At 40.2% G+C, this 21963-nt stretch overlaps 1 protein-coding gene across 1 annotated transcript in view; it reads right to left on the reverse strand.

Moving 5' to 3' along the window:
- The window catches only part of NME8 (NME/NM23 family member 8), a 67428-nt gene that overhangs the window by 28847 nt on the left and 16618 nt on the right, over positions 1-21963 (reverse strand). Inside the window, exons 5-7 of the mRNA XM_088018464.1 lie at positions 19239-19355; positions 7079-7145; positions 6138-6211 (exon numbers count right to left, since the gene is read on the reverse strand). Coding sequence (XP_087874590.1) covers positions 6138-6211; positions 7079-7145; positions 19239-19355 — 258 coding nt within the window. The remainder of the gene's footprint in view (positions 1-6137; positions 6212-7078; positions 7146-19238; positions 19356-21963) is intronic.

Genomic DNA, 21963 nt, shown 5'->3' on the forward strand with positions numbered 1-21963 from the left:
TGCCCGACCTGGAAGCAGGACTGGGAGCACTGCTGAGGAGCGCACAATCCAGGATGCTGAAGTTTATAGCAGCATGGACAGAAATGGAAATACTGTGGCCTGGAGAGCTCACTGAAGAACAGACTGAGGTCTCTCTGCTCTGAGGTAAAGGGTTGGAAATAATCTCTTCTGTTCTGGCTCTCAGAAGAGATGCTGAAAGCCACCAGGGAGAGCCACCAGAGAACAAAAGTCCCCCAAAAATGGTTCCCACTTAGCCCATTCCCCACCACAGCAGGGCAAGGAAACTCTGCCCAAACAGGGTTGCCTGAGTAAGAGCGTGGCAGGCCCCTCCCCCAGAAGACAGGCTGGGAGAACAAGAGGCCGGCAACCCTAAGGTCCCTATAAAACAGGTGTATCTTGCTTGGGTTGCGGTCAATAATTTGGACTCTATACATTCCCTCAACCACCCTTCAACAGAATGACTAGGAGGAGGAACACCCAAAATAGGAAAGACTCAGAGACTGTGACTTCCGCCACAGATTTACAGATGGATAGAGATTTAACCAAGATGTCAGAGATGGAATCCAGGGTAGCAATTGTGAAGACAATAGCTAGAATGGAGAAATCGGTTAATGGCAACATAGTGTCTCTAAGGGCAGAAATAAAAGCTGAATTGGCAGAATTTAAAAAATGCTATCAATGAGATCCAATCTAATCTAGATAATCTCACAGCCAGGGTAAGTGAGGCAGAAGAACAAGTTAGTGATCTAGAAGAAGAATTAATAGACAAGAAGGAAAAAGAGGAGGCCAGGGAAAAACAACTCAAAATCCATGAAAATAGAATCAGAGAAATAAGTGACACCATGAAACATTCCAATCTCAGAATTATTGGGATCCCTGAGGGGGTGGGGAGAGAGAGAGAGGACTGGAAGATATATTTGAGCAAATTGTAGCTGAGAACTTTCCTAATCTGGGGAAAGAAACAAACATTCGTGTCCTAGAGGCAGAGAGGACCCCTCCCAAGATCAAGGAAAACAGGCCAACACCCCGGCATGTAAGAGTAAAACTCGCACATCTTAGAACCAAGGAAACCATCTTAAGGGCAGTTAGGGGGAAGAGATTCCTTACATACAGAGGGAGGAACATCAGAATGACGTCAGACCTATCCACAGAGACCTGGCAAGCCAGAAAGGCCTGGCAAGACATATTCAGGGTACTAAACGAGAAGAACATGCAGCCAAGAATACTTTATCCAGCAAGGCTGTCATTTAGAATGGATGGAGAGATGCAGAGCGTCCAAGACTGGCAGAAAGTGAAAGAATATGTGACCACTAAGCCGGCCCTGCAAGAAATATTAAGGGGGGTTCTATAAAAGGAGAAAGACCCCAAGAGTGATATAGAACAGAAATTTACAGAGACAATCTATAAAAACAAGGTCTTCACAGGCAACATGATGACAATAAATTCGTATCATTCAATAATCACTCTCAACGTGAATGGCCTAAATGCTCCCATTAAACGGCACAGGGTTGCAGATTGGATAAAAAGATAGGACCCGTCCGCATGCTGTCTACAGGAGACTCATTTTGAACCTAAAGATATATACAGACTGAAAGTGAAGGGATGGAGATCCATCTTCCATGCCAGTGGACCTCAAAAGAAAGCTGGGGTAGCAATTCTCATATCAGACAAATTAGATTTTAAACTAAAGACTGTAGTTAAAGACACAGAAGGACACTATATCATTCTTAAAGGGTCTATTCAACAAGAAGATCTAACAATTGTAAATATCTACGCCCCCAACATGGGAGCAGCCAACTACATAAGCCAACTGTTACCCAAAATAAAGAGTCATATTGATAACAATACATTATTTGTAGGAGACCTCAATACTCCATTCTCAGCAATAGAAAGATCATCTAAGCAGAAACTCAACAAAGAAACAAGAGCTTTGAATGACACACTGGACAAGATGGACCTCATAGATATATACAGAACATTCCACCCTAAAACAACAGAATACTCATTCTTCTTGAGCACACATGGAACTTTCTCCAGAATAGACCACATACTGGGTCACAAATCAGGTCTCAACCTATACCAAAAGACTGATATTATTCCCTGCATATTCTCAGACCATAATGCTTTAAAACTGGAACTCAATCTCAAGAAAAAATTGGGCAGAAATTCAAACACTTGGAAGCTAAAGACCACTCTGCTCAAGAATGTTTGGGTCAACCAGGAAATCAAAGAAGAACTTAAACAATTCATGGAAACCAATGAGAATGAAAACACATCAGTCCAAAACCTATGGGATACTGCAAAGGCGGTCCTAAAGGGGGAAATACATAGCCATCCAAGCCTCACTCAAAAAAATAGAAAAATTCCGATTTCACCAACTAACTCTAACCTTAAAGAACTAGAGAAAAAGCAACAAACGATGCTTAAGCCACACATTAGATGAGAAATAATTAAGATTGAGCAGAGATCAATGAATTAGAAACCAGAAACACAGTAGATCAGATCAACGAAACCAGAAGCTGGTCCTTTGAAAGAATTAATAAGATCGAGACACCACTGGCCAGACTTATCCAAAAGAAAAGAGAAAGGACCTAAAATAATAAAATTATAAATGAAAGGGGCGAGATCATGACTAACACCAAGGAAATAGAAACAATTATTATCAACAAATATATGCCAATAAACTGGGCAATCTGGATGAAATGGATGCTTTCCGGAAACCTATAAGCTGCCAAGGCTGAAACAGGAAGACATTGACAACCTGAATAGGCCAATAACCAATAACGAGATTGAAGCAGTGATCAAAAACCTCCCAAAAAACAAGAGTCCAGGGCCTGATGGATTCCCTGCGGAATTCTACCACACATTCAAGGAAGAAATAATACCTATCCTCCTGAAGCTGTTTCAAAAAATAGAAACAGAAGGAAAGCTTCCAGACTCATTCTATGAGGCCAGCATTACCTTAATCCCCAAACCAGGCAAAGACCCTGTCAAAAAGGAGAATTTCAGACCGATATCCCTGATGAATATGGATTCCAAAACCCTCAACAAAATCCTAACTAATATTATCCAACAATACATTAAAAGGATCATCCACCACGACCAAGTGCGATTTATCCCCGGGATGCAAGGGTGGTTCAACATTCGCAAATCAATCAATGTGATAGAACACGTTAATAAGAGGAGAGAGAAAAAAACTATATGGTCCTCTCGATTGATGCAGAAAAAGCATTTGACAAAATACAGCATCCTTTCCTGATTAAAACTCTTCAGAGTATAGGGATAGAGGGAACATCCCTCAAGTTCATAAAATACATCTATGAAGAACCCACAGCAAATATCATCCTCAATGGGGAAAAGCTGAGAGCCTTTCCCTTAAGTTCAGGGACACGTCAAGGATGCCCACTCTCGCCACTGTTGTTCAACATAGTACTAGAAGTCCTAGCAACAGCAATCAGACAACAAAAAGAAATAAAAGGTGTTCAAATTGGCAAAGAAGTCAAACTCTCTCTTTTTGCAGATGACATGATACTTTATGTGGAAAACCCAAAAGACTCCACCCCCAAACTACTAGATCTCATACAGCAATTCAGTAATGTGGCAGGATACAAAATCAATGCACAGAAATCAGTTGCTTTCTTATACACTAACAATGCAAGTGTAGAAAGAGAAATTAGAGAAACGATTCCATTTACAATAGCACCAAAACCCATGAGATACCTCGGAATAAACCTAACCCAAGAGGTAAAGGATCTATACTCTAGGAACTACAGAACACTCATGAAAGAAATTGAAGAAGACACAAAAAGATGGAAAAACATTCCATGCTCATGGACTGGAAGAATAAACATTGTTAAAATGTCTATGCTACCCAGAGCAATCTGTACTTTCAATGCCATCCCGATCAAAATTCCAAAGACATTTTTCAAAGTGCTGGGACAAACAATCCTAAAATTTGTAAGGAATCAGAAAAGACCCCGAATCGCCAAGGAAATGTTGAGAAAGAAAAGCAAAGCTGGGGGCATCACGTGGCCCGATTTCAAGCTATATTGCAAAACAGTGATCACCAAGACAGCATGGTACTGGCACAAAAACAGACATATAGACCAATGGAACAGAATAGAGAGCCCAGATATGGACCCTCAACTCTATGGTCAAATAATCTTCGACAAAGCAGGAAAAAATGTGCAACGGAAAAAAGACAGTCTCTTCAATAAATGGTGCTGGGAAAATTGGACTGCCACATGCAGAAGAATGAAACTCGACCATTCTCAACACCACACACAAAGAGAAACTCAAAATGGATGAAAGACCTCAGTGTGAGATAGGAATCCATCAAAATCCTAGAAGAGAACCTCTTTGACATCGGCCACAGCAACTTCTTTCAAGATACATCTCCAAAGGCTAGTGAAACAAAAGCAAAAATGAACTTTTGGGACTTCATCAAGATAAAAAGCTTCTGCAGAGCAAAGGAAACAGTCAACAAAACAAAGAGGCAACCCACAGAATGGGAGAAGATATTTGCAAATGACACTACAGATAAAGGGCTGGTATCCAAGATCTATAAAGAACTTCTCAAACTAACACCCAAAAGACAAATAATCAAGTCAAAAAATGGGCAGAAGACATGAAGACATGTCTCCAAAGAAGACATACAAATGGCTAACAGACACATGAAAAAATGTTCACCGTCATTAGCCATCAGGGAAATTCAAGTTAAAGCCACAAATAGATACCACCTTACACCAGTTAGAATGGCAAAAGTTGACAAGGCAAGAAACGACAAATGTTGGAGAGGTTGTGGAGAAAGGGGAACCCACTTACACTGTTGGTGGGAATGCAAGTTGGTACAGCCACTTTGGAAAACAGTGTGGAGGTTCCTCAAAAAATTAAAAATAGAGCTACCCTATGACCCAGCAGTTGCACTCCTGGGTATTTACCCCCAAGACACGGATGTAGTGAAAAGAAGGGCCATAAGCACCCCAATGTTCATAGCAGCAATGTCCGCAATAGCCAAACTGTGGAAAGAGCCGAGATGCCCTTCAACAGATGAATGGATTAAGAAGATGTGGTCCATATATATAATGGAATATTACTCAGCCACCGGAAAGGATGAATACCCAACTTTTACATCGACATGGATGGGACTGGAGGAGATTATGCTAAGTGAAATGAGTCAAGCAGAGAAAGTCAATTATCATATGGTTTCACTTATTTGTGGAACATAAGCAATGACATGGAGGACATTAGGAGAAGGAAGGGAAAAATGAAGGAGGAGAAATCAGAGGGGGAGAAAACCATGAGAGACTATGGACCCTGAGAAACAAACTGGGGGTTCTAGAGGGGAGGGGGCTGGGGGGGGGTTAGCCCGGTGCTGGGTATTAAGGAGGGCATGTACTGCATGGAGCACTGGGTGTTATGCAAAAACAATGACTCATGGATCACCACATCAAAAACTAATGACGTATCGTATGGTGACTAACATAATAAAATAAAATTAAAAAATAAAAGAGTCAGCAAAGTACAGCCTGCAGTCAACATCTGGCCCACCACCTGCATTTGGAAATAAAGCTTATTGGGGCGTGGCAATGCCCATTCATTCTCAATGTGATGGCAGAGTTCAGCAGTGGTGACAGAGATCTATGCCCCACAAACTAGTTAGTCTCTGGCCCTTCATAGGAAAAGTTTCCTGACCTTTTGATTAGAATGCAGTTTTCCTCTTATAAAAATTTATTTTATCTCTAAAGCAAAACATCAAATGCTTCCTTACTCTACCATATATCTAAAAAGGACCATACATTTGTGACAACATACAGAAAACAAAACAAGGCAATGTGAATTTATAACAAGCTTCCATTGTTAGTAACTAAACAGGAAGAACATGTTATAATCCAATATAAGAACTGTAATTTTTATCATTTATATTGGATGCTGGTAGAGCAGAGTTCTTTAAATAAAGATGCTTACATAGATCTAACTTTTGTCAAGACAAAACATTCCAAGCCTTTGGAGGTACCTACCACCAGAAATTTGTTATGTTCCATTTCACTCTAAATGATAAGCTTGTCTCCAAATTGACAGTTAAGAGGTTGTCACTTTGCAATTAATATAAAGTATTATGGGGAAATATCACTTACTTTTTGTTTAATCTCTAGAGATTTTCTATTAATCACAGCATCGGGTTTGATAATAGCAATACTGTAGAGTTGATCTAGGGAAAAAAATAGGAGAATTTCATTTTCTAGGCAAAAAGATTAGATAATGAAGGATTTGGCAATTAGAAATGTAAATTATTAATGTCCAGTGAGTTTCTGTCTATTGACAGCTTTGTTGTTATTACGGCATTCCAGCTACCAAAGAGTTTCTCCTTAGAATCAAAGTGCAGTTCCTCTTATTTGCATGCAGGAGAAACATTCACAAAAATTGGTCGTTCACAGGCAAAAAAAAAAATAGTTAGGTGGGCACTAGTTATTTTAATATAATTCACATACATTAAAATCACACCCATGATTCATCCAGCCTAGTATCACTGATGAATGGAATTTCAATACAAGCAAACGTAACAGACTGATGGATTTCACCATCTAGAGATTTATCTACATTTACCTACACATTCTTATGATGAGCTTTTAGTGCAGGATAGCTCACTGAGCACACTGTTTGTCTCTGCTCCCTCCAAAGTATGAACACACACTCACACATCTACACAGACAATCCAGGAAGAAAATTGTTAACTGTAAAGTAAACCGGCATGTGGGTCATTGAGGAAGAAATTATTTTCACAAGGTTTTGGAAGATGATGAAGGATGAGGTAAGAGGAGGCTGCTGTCTAGTTAATCACAAGGGACAGGACCCCTGGTCCTGGGTAACTTCTGAAGGCCACAGGCACAGAGACCAAAGGGAAGGCAAGGAGAGCAAAAAGAGTTTGCTTGTTAATAACTGAGTCTAGTATTATCCTGCCAGTCCCTTATCAATAACATTGAGGTCACCACCAGCCTTTTCGCTCCTGCAACTAGTGCTCTGCTGAACATCTATGTACACAAATCCCTTGCCATTACTCTGAAGGAAATTTACTTACTAACACTTTCATTGAGTACTTCCCCACCATCATCTGCATCTGGATCTACAAACACAATTTCATGATACTGTGGATGAGAAATGCAAATAGAAGTTATATTTTAGTATGATAGGAAAAGAGTTTTCAGAAATCTTGTTTCTAATAAATATTTATAATCCAAGGGATAGAGGGTAAAGTGGAAATGTGCCTACATTTATCTAATTCTACTTTTCCCCATCTTTCCACTGAAATAAAAAAAAAAGGGGGAAATGTTTAAAATGATTGGGGTGGTAAGACTATCAAGAAATAATACATATGGAAACTGTTTAAAAACCAAAAACCTTAAAACTTAAGAAGAGCACAAGGAATAAAATAAGAAAGAAGCAGAGATTAATAAGTAAGAAAGCAATAAATTAGGGGTGCCTGCGTGGCTCAGCTGGTTGAGCATCCAACTCTTGGTTTCGGCTCAGGTCATGATCTCAGGGTCATGGGATCCAACCCCCTGTTGGGCTCTGCGCTCAGTGGGGAGTCTGCTTGAGATTCTCTCCTTCTCCTTTGCCCCTCCCCTGCTTGCTCTCTCTCTCTCTCTCTCTCAAATAAATAAATAAATAGAAAGCAACAGATACATAATTATCATGTTGAAGATCAAAAGGGCATTCAATAGTTTCAAGACCCAATCCTGACCATTACCCTTAGTAAACTGGAAACAGAAAAATACCTCCTTAACTTATAAAAAAACTGTCTTGCTCAAAACAATAACTAATTTTCTACTATAAAGTAAAATACTGGGAAGGATGGGGATTGGGGGTTCCTTAATTTCTTGAGAAGCCCTTAAAGTGCTTCTGTGATTCTGTTTTAACTATCTGAAAGGTTTATATATTTACATACATACATTTTTTTTGTCAAGAGAATGCATAATTTCAGAGTCTCGATGAAATAAAGACCCCAAAATGTATGGAAATGACTATACTGGAAACTCTCATTCTTATTATAATCAGGAATAAGATAATTATACCAGCTATAACTTCAGACTGATCTGACTTTATATTTGCTGGAAATGTGCTGGCCAATACAGCAGCCACTAACTACATAAGGCATTTCAGCACTTGAAAATGAAGTTAATCCAAATTAAGATGTGCCCTAAGTGATAACTGCACAGCACATTCCAAAGATTTAGCATGAAAAAATGATTACAGAATACTAATTTTTTATATTGAGTACATATTTAAATGGGAATCTTTTTTAATATATAGGATTTAAAAAATGTAATTTCACTTTATTCTAAAAAAAAAAAAGAGAGAAAGAGAGAGGGAAACAAGCTGTAAGAGACTCTTAGCGATAGAGAACACCTGAGGGTTGATGGAGGGAGGTGGGTGGAGGGATGGCCTAGGTGGGGGATGGGCATTAAGGAGGGCACTTGTTGTGATGAGCACTGGGTGTTGTATGTAAACGATGAATCACTTAATTCTACTCCTGAAGCCAATATTACACTGTATGTTAACTAACTAGAATTTAAATAAAAATTTGAAAAGAAAAAATAATAATTTCCCTTTTTTCTTTGTTTTTAATGTGACTAATAGAATATTTTAAATTATGCATGTGACTCACAACATGACTTGTATTTTTTATGATCGACAGGGCTGTGCTAGACTACACAATTAGATAAGAAAGCTAAACAACAGAAGCATTCAACAAAATGGAATAATATAAAATAAACATATTAATACATTTCTTACATTCATGCTGTTATTAATTAAAACAGGATATCATTCTGTAAGAACACTCAGAACAACAACAACATAACTACAGAACAGAGTACACATAGAGAAAGGTACATAGAATACAGCAATTAGGAGTATATGTTTAGGAGTCATTCTGCCTGACATCAAATTCTGGTTTCACCACCTACTAGGCATCTGTTTTTGGGGAAATGACTTAATGTTTTTAAAGCCCTGTCTTATCATTTGTAACTATCTCATTAGATCTCTTGAGATTCCCATTTAAGATGGCAACATAAAAGGCTGAACTTAACTTCCTCTCATAAACACACCAAATCTACAGCTCTATATAAAAAAAATATTTCCTCTGAAAAAAATCCAGAGAAAGGCTAAGCAACTCCTACATGTCAGGCAAATGAGAAAAAACAAAAACAAACCCATATTGAAATGGGTAGGAAAGTAGGAGAGTTTCAGACACAACTTGACCATCAACTTCACCCTCACCACAGTGACAAACAATTGGGAGGGAACAACCAGCATCTCCCTGAGGAGTGAAGAACGGTTTAGACTCACCATATAATGTGCCAAATTTTAAGACTTCCATTTGAGATAAGTCCCCCAAATCCCTAGCTCTGAAAGCCAACTGGGGCTTGTGTCCATGAGTCCCAAGAGGCTAGAGTAAACAAACAGTTCTCAACAGGCTGGGAAGGACGGGCTGTGGCTATCCTATCAGGGCTCACTGCACAGGCAGCTCACTGACATGCCCAGTTTCTCTCTGAAAGAAGCCTATTTGAAACTCTTAAAAGCTGTAGACTGAGACACAAGCTCCTAAATTAACACAGATCTAGGGGCTGACTGCAGTCCTCTCTGGAGACCAGGGAGGATGACAGGCCCATCTTTGCACCTTCCCTCTGCCCTGTTCCAGGAGGCTGATGTCCACATGAACATGGCTTGAGCGCACATCTGGCACCCCACCCCAGCTTTTGTGGCTGCTCCCCAAGGACACATCCCTTATAGCCTGACTGTGGCGGCCAGCAGAGCAGGTGTTGTTGGGTTCAGTACAACCAGCTATGTTTGGACAAACCATCCATACAGAAAACCAATAAGAAAACACTGGACTTAAATTATGTTAGACTAGGTGGACCTAACATTCACAAAACATTCCACCCAAAAGCAGCGGAACCCACATTCCTCTCAAGTGCACATGGAACATTCTCCAGGATAGATCATATGTTAGGCCATTATCAAGAATCTTTTCCCACCACAATAGCATGAAACTAGAAATCAACTACAAGAAGAAAACTGGAAAATTCACAAATCTGTGAAGATTAAACAGGCTACTGAACAACCAATGGGTCAAAGAAGAAATCAAAAGAGAAATTCAAAAATACCTGAGACAAATGAAAATGGAAATACTATATACCAAAATTTATAAAATGCAACCCGAGTTCTAAGAGGGAAGTTTACAGTGATAAATGCCTACATTAAGAAAAAAAAAGATCTCAAATATAAAACCTAACTTTTCACTTAAAGTGAAAAAAAGACTCTTAAAGAGTCTAGAAAAAGAGAACTAATGGAGTCAAAGTTAGTAGATGAAGGTAGAAATAAACAGGAGAAATGAAATAGATACTACATAGACAACAGAAAAATCAATGAAACTGAAAGCTGGTTTTTTGAAAAAATAAAACGACAAACATTTAGCTAGACTGTGAAGAAAAAAAAGGACAGAGCGCTCAAATAAATAAAATTAGAAATGCAAGAGGAAATATTACAGCAGAAACCACATAAATACAAAGGATCTTTTTTTAATAGATTTATCTTTTTTAAAGATTTTATTTATTTATTTGACAGAGAGAGACAGCGAGAGAGAGAACACAGCAAAGGGAGTGGGAGAGGGAGAAGCAGGCTTCCTGCCGAGCAGGGAGCCAGATGCAGGTCTCGATCCCAGGACCCTGGGATCGTGACCTGAGCCGAAGGCAGCTGCTTAATGACTGAGTCACCCAGGTGCCCCGAATACAAAGGATCTTAAGAGACTACTATGACCAACTATGAAATCACTATCTCAAAAAGTTATGTGCGAGGGCGTCTGGGTGGCTCAGTCAGTTGGGCATCCCACTCTTGATTTTCACTCAGGTCATGATCTCAAGGTTGTGGGATAAAGCCCCACATCAGGCTCCATGCTGTGGAGCACAGAGACTGTTTGGGATTCTCTCTCTCCCTCTGCCCCTCTCCTGTCTCTCCCTGAAGAAAGAAAGAAAGGAAAGAGAAAGAAAGAAAAGAAAGAAAAAAGAAAGAAAGAAAGAAAGAGAGAGAGAGAGAGAGAGAAAGAAAGAAAGAAAGAAAGAAAGAAAGAAAGAAAGAAAGAAAGAAAGAAAGGAAGGAAGGAAGGAAGGAAGGAAGGAAGGAAGGAAGGAAGGAAGGAAGAAAAAGAAGAAAGAAAGAAAGAAAGAAAGAACGAACGAACGAACGAAAGAAAGAAAGAAAGAAAGAAAGAAAGAAAAGAAAGAAAGAAAGAAAGAAAGAAAGAAAGAAAGAAAGAAAGAAAGAAAGAAAGAAAGAAAGAAAAGAAAAGAAAAGAAAAGAAAAGAATAGTTATGTGCATATCCATGTTCTCTGTAGCATTATAATAGCCAAGACATGCAGACAACCTAAACGTCCATAAATGGGGTGCCTGGGTGACTCAGTTGTTAAGTGTCTGCCTTCTGCTCAGGTCATGATCTCAGGGTCCTGGGACCAAGCCCTGTATCCGGCTCCCTGCTCGGCGGGAGGGCACTTGAGGGCACTATGCTAAATGAAATCAGTCAGACAGTGAAAGACAAATTCTATCTGATCTCATTTATATGTGGACTCTAAAAAAAAAAAAAATTAAACTCATAAACACAGAGAACAGAATGGTGGTTACCAGAGGTAGAGGGTGGGAAGTGTGGGAATTGGGTGAAGGTGACCAAAGGTACAAACTTCCAGTTATAAGATAAACAAGTTCTGACGGTATAACATACAGCATAGTGACTATACATAATAATACTGTATGGTATACTTGCAAGTTGCTAAGAGAGTAGATCTTGAAAGTCCTCATCACAACAAAACAAAATTGTTAACTATGGAAGGTGACAAAAAAAAAGCTATGGAAGGTGACAGATGTTAAACTTAGTGATCATTTCACAATATGTACAGGTATCAAATCATTATGTTAAATACATTCAATCAATACAATGTTATTTGTCAGTCTTATCTCAATAAAACTAGGAAGGAAAAAGATTTCTGTCAAAATTAAATGAGGAGATCTGTTTATAAATCTTGGCAAAGAGCAGCTCTTCAAAAATTCCTAGTAATTACAATTTTCACAAGCAAGTGGGGATGGGGGGGCGGTGAGAGGGAGACAGACAGAGAGAAGGGAGAGGAGAAGATTCCCTGACAAAAAAGAAAATCTGAAAAGTAAAGAAAAATGTCCTTGGATAAGAAAAATCACTATTATAAATGTGAAGTCCCCATATTTGTCATTTGCCAGTCTTCCATCAAAATGTTCATTTTTTTCTTAACACTCAAAAAGTACATTGTACATACTGTGGATATTAGCACACAGACATAGAGTACAAGAATTTTTCCCAGTTTGCTCTTTTCCTTTTACATTTTAGGGTGCACTTCAAGGTTTTAAATAATCAAATCAATTTTTCCTTTTTGATATCTGTTTTGTGTTAGGTTTACAAGGCCTTCCTCAACCTAAGACAATACAAACGTTCACTAGTATTTTCTTCTAATGCTTTTATGCTTTCTTTCTTCATATTCAGCTCTGTAATTCATCTGCAATTTATGTATATGATATGAGAAAATGATATAAATTTCTTATACAAATATTTAACCAAATATTCCTAAGCCTGTTCATCAAATTTTTTATCCTTTCCTGATTTAAACTGATATTTTTATAGCAAATACTTAATACAGATATTTTTATAGCAAATACTTAATACAAGCTTGAACATATATCTTCTCATTATTTCTATTTTTCAGTATTTCTTGCCTCATCCATACTTTCCACTTTTTAAGTTCATACTTTCCTTTTAGCTCTTGTGGTTGGTTTGGCGTGCATAGGTGTATTCTGTGTGGACACATGTGCGCATGCGCATGTGTGAGCTCAGGTGTGCTCATTTCAATAACAACGGTAGCGCTTCCTTATCTGCCTGTATTTCCTTTTTTTAAGTTTTTTTTTTATTACGTTATGTTACCATAGAGTAGATCATTAGTTTTTGATTTACTGATCCATGAGTCATTGTTTTTGCATAACACCCAGTGCTCCATGCAGTACATGCCCTCCTTAATACCCAGCACCGGGCTAACCCATCCCCCCAGCCCCCTCCCCTCTAGAACCCCCAGTTTGTTTCTCAGGGTCCATAGTCTCTCATGGTTTTCTCCCCCTCTGATTTCTCCCCCTTCATTTTTCCCTTCCTTCTCCTAATGTCCTCCATGTCATTGCTTATGTTCCACAAATAAGTGAAACCATATGATAATTGACTTTCTCTGCTTGACTCATTTCACTTAGCATAATCTCCTCCAGTCCCATCCATGTCGATGTAAAAGTTGGGTATTCATCCTTTCCGGTGGCTGAGTAATATTCCATTATATATATGGACCACATCTTCTTAATCCATTCATCTGTTGAAGGGCATCTCGGCTCTTTCCACAGTTTGGCTATTGCGGACATTGCTGCTATGAACATTGGGTGCTTATGGCCCTTCTTTTCACTACATCCGTGTCTTGGGGGTAAATACCCAGGAGTGCAACTGCTGGGTCATAGGGTAGCTCTATTTTTAATTTTTTGAGGAACCTCCACACTGTTTTCCAAAGTGGCTGTACCAACTTGCATTCCCACCAACAGTGTAAGTGGGTTCCCCTTTCTCCACAACCTCTCCAACATTTGTCGTTTCTTGCCTTGTCAACTTTTGCCATTCTAACTGGTGTAAGGTGGTATCTATTTGTGGCTTTAACTTGAATTTCCCTGATGGCTAATGACGGTGAACATTTTTTCATGTGTCTGTTAGCCATTTGTATGTCTTCTTTGGAGACATGTCTTCATGTCTTCTGCCCATTTTTTGACTTGATTATTTGTCTTTTGGGTGTTAGTTTGAGAAGTTCTTTATAGATCTTGGATACCAGCCCTTTATCTGTAGTGTCATTTGCAAATATCTTCTCCCATTCTGTGGGTTGCCTCTTTGTTTTGTTGACTGTTTCCTTTGCTCTGCAGAAGCTTTTTATCTTGATGAAGTCCCAAAAGTTCATTTTTGCTTTTGTTTCACTAGCCTTTGGAGATGTATCTTGAAAGAAGTTGCTGTGGCCGATGTCAAAGAGGTTCTCTTCTAGGATTTTGATGGATTCCTATCTCACACTGAGGTCTTTCATCCATTTTGAGTTTCTCTTTGTGTGTGGTGTTGAGAATGGTCGAGTTTCATTCTTCTGCATGTGGCAGTCCAATTTTCCCAGCACCATTTATTGAAGAGACTGTCTTTTTTCCGTTGCACATTTTTTCCTGCTTTGTCGAAGATTATTTGACCATAGAGTTGAGGGTCCATATCTGGGCTCTCTATTCTGTTCCATTGGTCTATATGTCTGTTTTTGTGCCAGTACCATGCTGTCTTGGTGATCACTGTTTTGCAATATAGCTTGAAATCGGGCCACGTGATGCCCCCAGCTTTGCTTTTCTTTCTCAACATTTCCTTGGCGATTCGGGGTCTTTTCTGATTCCTTACAAATTTTAGGATTGTTTGTCCCAGCACTTTGAAAAATGTCTTTGGAATTTTGATCGGGATGGCATTGAAAGTACAGATTGCTCTGGGTAGCATAGACATTTTAACAATGTTTATTCTTCCAGTCCATGAGCATGGAATGTTTTTCCATCTTTTTGTGTCTTCTTCAATTTCTTTCATGAGTGTTCTGTAGTTCCTAGAGTATAGATCCTTTACCTCTTGGGTTAGGTTTATTCCGAGGTATCTCATGGGTTTTGGTGCTATTGTAAATGGAATCGTTTCTCTAATTTCTCTTTCTACACTTGCATTGTTAGTGTATAAGAAAGCAACTGATTTCTGTGCATTGATTTTGTATCCTGCCACATTACTGAATTGCTGTATGAGATCTAGTAGTTTGGGGGTGGAGTCTTTTGGGTTTTCCACATAAAGTATCATGTCATCTGCAAAAAGAGAGAGTTTGACTTCTTTGCCAATTTGAACACCTTTTATTTCTTTTTGTTGTCTGATTGCTGTTGCTAGGACTTCTAGTACTATGTTGAACAACAGTGGCGAGAGTGGGCATCCTTGACGTGTCCCTGAACTTAAGGGAAAGGCTCTCAGCTTTTCCCCATTGAGGATGATATTTGCTGTGGGTTCTTCATAGATGTATTTTATGAACTTGAGGGATGTTCCCTCTATCCCTATACTCTGAAGAGTTTTAATCAGGAAAGGATGCTGTATTTTGTCAAATGCTTTTTCTGCATCAATCGAGAGGACCATATAGTTTTTTTCTCTCTCCTCTTATTAACGTGTTCTATCACATTGATTGATTTGCGAATGTTGAACCACCCTTGCATCCCGGGGATAAATCGCACTTGGTCGTGGTGGATGATCCTTTTAATGTATTGTTGGATAATATTAGTTAGGATTTTGTTGAGGGTTTTGGAATCCATATTCATCAGGGATATCGGTCTGAAATTCTCCTTTTTGACAGGGTCTTTGCCTGGTTTGGGGATTAAGGTAATGCTGGCCTCATAGAATGAGTCTGGAAGCTTTCCTTCTGTTTCTATTTTTTGAAACAGCTTCAGGAGGATAGGTATTATTTCTTCCTTGAATGTGTGGTAGAATTCCGCAGGGAATCCATCAGGCCCTGGACTCTTGTTTTTTGGGAGGTTTTTGATCACTGCTTCAATCTCGTTATTGGTTATTGGCCTATTCAGGTTGTCAATGTCTTCCTGTTTCAGCCTTGGCAGCTTATAGGTTTCCGGAAAGCATCCATTTCATCCAGATTGCCCAGTTTATTGGCATATATTTGTTGATAATAATTGTTTCTATTTCCTTGGTGTTAGTCATGATCTCGCCCCTTTCATTTATAATTTTATTATTTTAGGTCCTTTCTCTTTTCTTTTGGATAAGTCTGGCCAGTGGTGTCTCGATCTTATTAATTCTTTCAAAGGACCAGCTTCTGGTTTCGTTGATCTGATCTACTGTGTTTCTGGTTTCTAATTCATTGATCTCTGCTCAATCTTAATTATTTCTCATCTAATGTGTGGCTTAAGCATCGTTTGTTGCTTTTTCTCTAGTTCTTTAAGGTTAGAGTTAGTTGGTGAAATCGGAATTTTTCTATTTTTTTGAGTGAGGCTTGGATGGCTATGTATTTCCCCCTTTAGGACCGCCTTTGCAGTATCCCATAGGTTTTGGACTGATGTGTTTTCATTCTCATTGGTTTCCATGAATTGTTTAAGTTCTTCTTTGATTTCCTGGTTGACCCAAACATTCTTGAGCAGAGTGGTCTTTAGCTTCCAAGTGTTTGAATTTCTGCCCAATTTTTTCTTGAGATTGAGTTCCAGTTTTAAAGCATTATGGTCTGAGAATATGCAGGGAATAATATCAGTCTTTTGGTATAGGTTGAGACCTGATTTGTGACCCAGTATGTGGTCTATTCTGGAGAAAGTTCCATGTGTGCTCAAGAAGAATGAGTATTCTGTTGTTTTAGGGTGGAATGTTCTGTATATATCTATGAGGTCCATCTTGTCCAGTGTGTCATTCAAAGCTCTTGTTTCTTTGTTGAGTTTCTGCTTAGATGATCTTTCTATTGCTGAGAATGGAGTATTGAGGTCTCCTACAAATAATGTATTGTTATCAATATGACTCTTTATTTTGGGTAACAGTTGGCTTATGTAGTTGGCTGCTCCCATGTTGGGGGCGTAGATATTTACAATTGTTAGATCTTCTTGTTGAATAGACCCTTTAAGAATGATATAGTGTCCTTCTGTGTCTTTAACTACAGTCTTTAGTTTAAAATCTAATTTGTCTGATATGAGAATTGCTACCCCAGCTTTCTTTTGAGGTCCACTGGCATGGAAGATGGATCTCCATCCCTTCACTTTCAGTCTGTATATATCTTTAGGTTCAAAATGAGTCTCCTGTAGACAGCATGCGGACGGGTCCTATCTTTTTATCCAATCTGCAACCCTGTGCCGTTTAATGGGAGCATTTAGGCCATTCACGTTGAGAGTGATTATTGAATGATACGAATTTATTGTCATCATGTTGCCTGTGAAGACCTTGTTTTTATAGATTGTCTCTGTAAATTTCTGTTCTATATCACTCTTGGGGTCTTTCTCCTTTTATAGAACCCCCCTTAATATTTCTTGCAGGGCCGGCTTAGTGGTCACATATTCTTTCACTTTCTGCCAGTCTTGGACGCTCTGCATCTCTCCATCCATTCTAAATGACAGCCTTGCTGGATAAAGTATTCTTGGCTGCATGTTCTTCTCGTTTAGTACCCTGAATATGTCTTGCCAGGCCTTTCTGGCTTGCCAGGTCTCTGTGGATAGGTCTGACGTCATTCTGATGTTCCTCCCTCTGTATGTAAGGAATCTCTTCCCCCTAACTGCCCTTAAGATGGTTTCCTTGGTTCTAAGATGTGCGAGTTTTACTCTTACATGCCGGGGTGTTGGCCTGTTTTCCTTGATCTTGGGAGGGGTCCTCTCTGCCTCTAGGACACGAATGTTTGTTTCTTTCCCCAGATTAGGAAAGTTCTCAGCTACAATTTGCTCAAATATATCTTCCAGTCCTCTCTCTCTCTCCCCACCCCCTCAGGGATCCCAATAATTCTGAGATTGGAATGTTTCATGGTGTCACTTATTTCTCTGATTCTATTTTCATGGATTTTGAGTTGTTTTTCCCTGGCCTCCTCTTTTTCCTTCTTGTCTATTAATTCTTCTTCTAGATCACTAACTTGTTCTTCTGCCTCACTTACCCTGGCTGTGAGATTATCTAGATTAGATTGGATCTCATTGATAGCATTTTTTAAATTCTGCCAATTCAGCTTTTATTTCTGCCCTTAGAGACACTATGTTGCCATTAACCGATTTCTCCATTCTAGCTATTGTCTTCACAATTGCTACCCTGGATTCCATCTCTGACATCTTGGTTAAATCTCTATCCATCTGTAAATCTGTGGCGGAAGTCACAGTCTCTGAGTCTTTCCTATTTTGGGTGTTCCTCCTCCTAGTCATTCTGTTGAAGGGTGGTTGAGGGAATGTATAGAGTCCAAATTATTGACCGCAACCCAAGCAAGATACACCTGTTTTATAGGGACCTTAGGGTTGCCGGCCTCTTGTTCTCCCAGCCTGTCTTCTGGGGGAGGGGCCTGCCACGCTCTTACTCAGGCAACCCTGTTTGGGCAGAGTTTCCTTGCCCTGCTGTGGTGGGGAATGGGCTAAGTGGGAACCATTTTTGGGGGACTTTTGTTCTCTGGTGGCTTTCCCTGGCAGCTTTCCATGTCTCTTCCGAGAGCCAGAACAGAAGAGATTGTTTCCAACCCTCTGCCTTGGAGCAGAGAGATCACAGTCTGTTCTTCAGTGAGTTCTCCAGGCGACACTAGCTCCTTTTTTGTCTGTGCTGCTATAAACTGTAGCATCCTAGGTTGTGGAATACAGTGCTATATGGCTGTATTTCTAATCACTTTCTTCTGTGGCTTCCTTTCTTATACTATTATGTTCATACCTCCACATGCTTTGTAATTTCTTAATTTTTAAATAGTGTATCTTTCATTACATAAATGATACTCTTCACATGCTGGATCCTGTTCTAAGTATCCTACCAAAGTGCTGTCTTGTTTTCATTTGTCAGTCTATCTTGGTCCTCTTTCCATATCAGTAAGTACAGAGCCAGAACACATTAAATAATATTCCACTGTATGGATTTGTATAATTTATGACAAAAATTACGGTTATTGTGATTATGAACCTATTCAGCATTGGTCGACATTTAAAGATTTTAAATATTTATTTGAGAGAGAGAGCGAGTGCATAAGCAGGGGGGAGGGACACAGGGAGAGGGAGAAGCAGCCTCCCTGCTAAGCAGGGAACCCCATGTGGGGCTTGATTCCAAAAACCCTAAGATCATGATCTGACCTGAAGGCAGATGTTTAACCGACTGAGCTACCCAGGCACTGGGGTGGCTTGACATTTAGAGTGATTCCAAATTTTTAATAAATGCTATAAATGCTCTTTTCTATATTTGTCTTATTATCTTTGTAGGGAAAATTATTGGAGTGTAATTGCTCAAATGATACATATGTTTTTTACGGCCTTTGATTCATATTGACAAAATAACTCCCAGAAAGTCTGTACCATTTAGAAACCTAGATGGTTACAAAACTTGGGAATAATTCCTTAGTAAAACAACAAAAAAGATGTAATACATTTTTTTAAGAATAAAATAGTAAAGTATTACCTGAGGGCGAACGATTTCACCTGCTGCAATTTTCTTCTCCTCATTGACCAAGTTAATAATTTTTTGATTAACAAGTGGTGCATTTGCACCATTTATCTTTGCAATAATTTTGCCATTCTATATGGGAAAAGAAAGCATGAAGGAAACTTCCATTTTCAGGATAAGTCCAGAATTCAACTTGATGAAGTCACCCCACCCGGCCCTACACCCCCACCAATCCTTTTTAGCTAAAATTAGCCATTTTAAAATAAAGTATTAGTGATGGGAAAGTACATCTTGATTTGAAAAACCCAGCTCTTTGAATTCTACCTCCACAATGTCTGTTCTCCTACAAACAAAGGCAAGGAATCCCTGCATTACATTTCGACGGTTCTGTACAAGTCTCCCAACTTTACCTTCCCTAATTATTTTTGACACTATGCCCCCTTTCTTCCATCTTTCAACAGATATTTACAAAAAACCTGTTTGTTGGCACAGTTCCAGGCATGATGGTCTGGAACAGCAGTCCTGGTATGTGGCCTAATTAAATTATAAAAAAGGAGAAAAAAACCACAGACAAACATATATAATATAACAACCATGACAAGTACCACCAAGTACAAAGCACTGGGAGCATCTACAAGAATCTGTCCTGGTCAAGGAGATCAGCAAAGTTGCTTATCAATATCAGGAAGGGATTCTTGGGTTAAAATATGTAGAATGCGTAAGAGATAACAAGGCAAAATGGAGAAGAAAGAGCATTCCAGGCAAAAGAAATAGAGATGAAATGGTCCTGAGGCCAGAAGGGATTATGGCAAATGAGAAGACCAGCCAAGAAAGTGAGGTGATGCCTGGTATGAGATGAAGCCTAACAGCGAGAGGGAGCCAGACCATGCAGAGCCTTGTGGATCATGGAACGACACAGCCTCTAACCTAAATGCAGTGGGAAGTCTTTGGCATGTTGAAACAGAGGCAGTGACCACAATCTGAACTGTTATTTGTAAAGACGATTTCACCTACCATGTTTAGAAAGAGTTAGAAGGGAGCAGATGTTTGTATACAAATTAGGGGCTATTATAGAGATGACGGTGAGAGAGATGGTTGCTCAGTCTGTGGCACTGGTAAAGGAGATGGAAAGAATGGAAAGACACAGATGAGTGTGAGAAAGACTTGGGTGGTGAAATTGACAGGTCCAAGGTCTGGAGTGGATTAGGTGTGAGGTACAGACATGTCACTAAGCTCAGTTTTCTGTTTCTGTTAAGAAAGTGGATAAATTAAGATGTTAATCACCCAATGAGGTGACACTTAGAAGACTACATTTCCTGGGGAGGGGGAGCTCTGTTATTGGACCAGTCCCTTGTGAGAGGCCCTTCAGATAACAGAGAGGGGATGTCAAAGCACCAGCTGGATATACAAGTCTGGAGCTCAAAGTATAGGAATTAGCTGAAGACATAAACTTGAGTTCTTGATATATAGGTGGTGACAACTGAAACTGTGTGTGGAGGAAATTTTCTAAGGAATGTACAAAGCATGATAAGATAAATAATTAAGGGAGGGGCGGAGCAAGATGGCAGAGGAGTAGGAGACCTGGATTAGGTCTGGTCTCAGGAATTCAGCTGGATAGGGATCAAACCATTCTGAACACCTACGAACTCAACAGGAGACCGAAGAAGAGAGTAGCAACAACTCTCTGAACAGAGAAGCGACCACTTACTGGAAGGTAAGATGTGCGGAGAAGTGAATCCGAGGCGATATTCGGGAGGATAGACGGGGGGGGGAGGGGGCCTCCATCAGCCGCTTCTGGCAAGTGATAGAGCCGCGGAGCACAAAATCGGAACTTTTAGAAGCCGGCTCCGGTGAGGGACGTCGCTGCAGTGGCTAAGCTGGGGGTGGAACCCTCGTGCGACAGTGTGGTCTCAGGACACTCGGGGTCGCAGAAAGACCGGGGGTGCCTGAGTGCGGCAGACCTCCCAGGTATCGGAGCGGGGAAGCCGGCTGCAGAGACAGAGCCGAGGCGCAGGCTCTCAGCTCGGGGTTGCCATAAACTGTGATCCGCGGCCCAGTCGGGCCACTGCTCCTCCAGCAGGGACCCAACAAGCAGCAGATCCGGGGAGACTCCCCTTCCTCCCCCGGGAGGAGCGGCGCGGGAGCGCACCGCCGGGATCTGCTGGGTTTGGAGACTCCACATGGGGTCGAGTACCAGAGACAGAAACGCTCGGTCACAGGCCGGGTGAGCACGGAGTGCGGCCGGAGACTGGGGACACGGGAGTGACTGGCTGCTTTTCTCTGGGGGCGCACTGAGGAGCGGGGCCCCGAGTTCTTGCCTCCTCTGGGGTGGAGATTGGGAGGCCGCCATTTTCACTGTCGCCCTCCAAAGCCGTAGGCAAAGCTTGCAGGGAACAAAAGCTCCTGAGAGCAAACCTGAGCAGCTTGCTTAGCTGGGACCAACAAGGGCAGGGCAATTCCGCCTCCGGCAAAGACATTTGGGAACCACGGCAACAGGCCCCTCCCCAGAAGATCAGCACGAACAGCCAGCAAGCCAAGACCAAGTTTAGCAATCAAGGAGAATGGGAGAACTCCAGCGCTAGGGGAATACTGCACATAGAATTCATGGCTTTTTTTACCATGATTCATTAGTTTTTCAAAGTTAATTTTTTTAACTGTTTCTTTAATTTTTCTTTTTCCCTTTTTCAACCAACATCTTATCAATCCCTCTTTTTAAAAAAAACATCTTTTATTTTTCATT

This window comes from Eumetopias jubatus, unplaced genomic scaffold (assembly GCF_037043125.1).
Source record: "Eumetopias jubatus isolate StellerSeaLion01/CBP00866 unplaced genomic scaffold, mEumJub1_p1.0 scaffold_14, whole genome shotgun sequence".
NCBI lineage: Eukaryota > Metazoa > Chordata > Mammalia > Carnivora > Otariidae > Eumetopias > Eumetopias jubatus.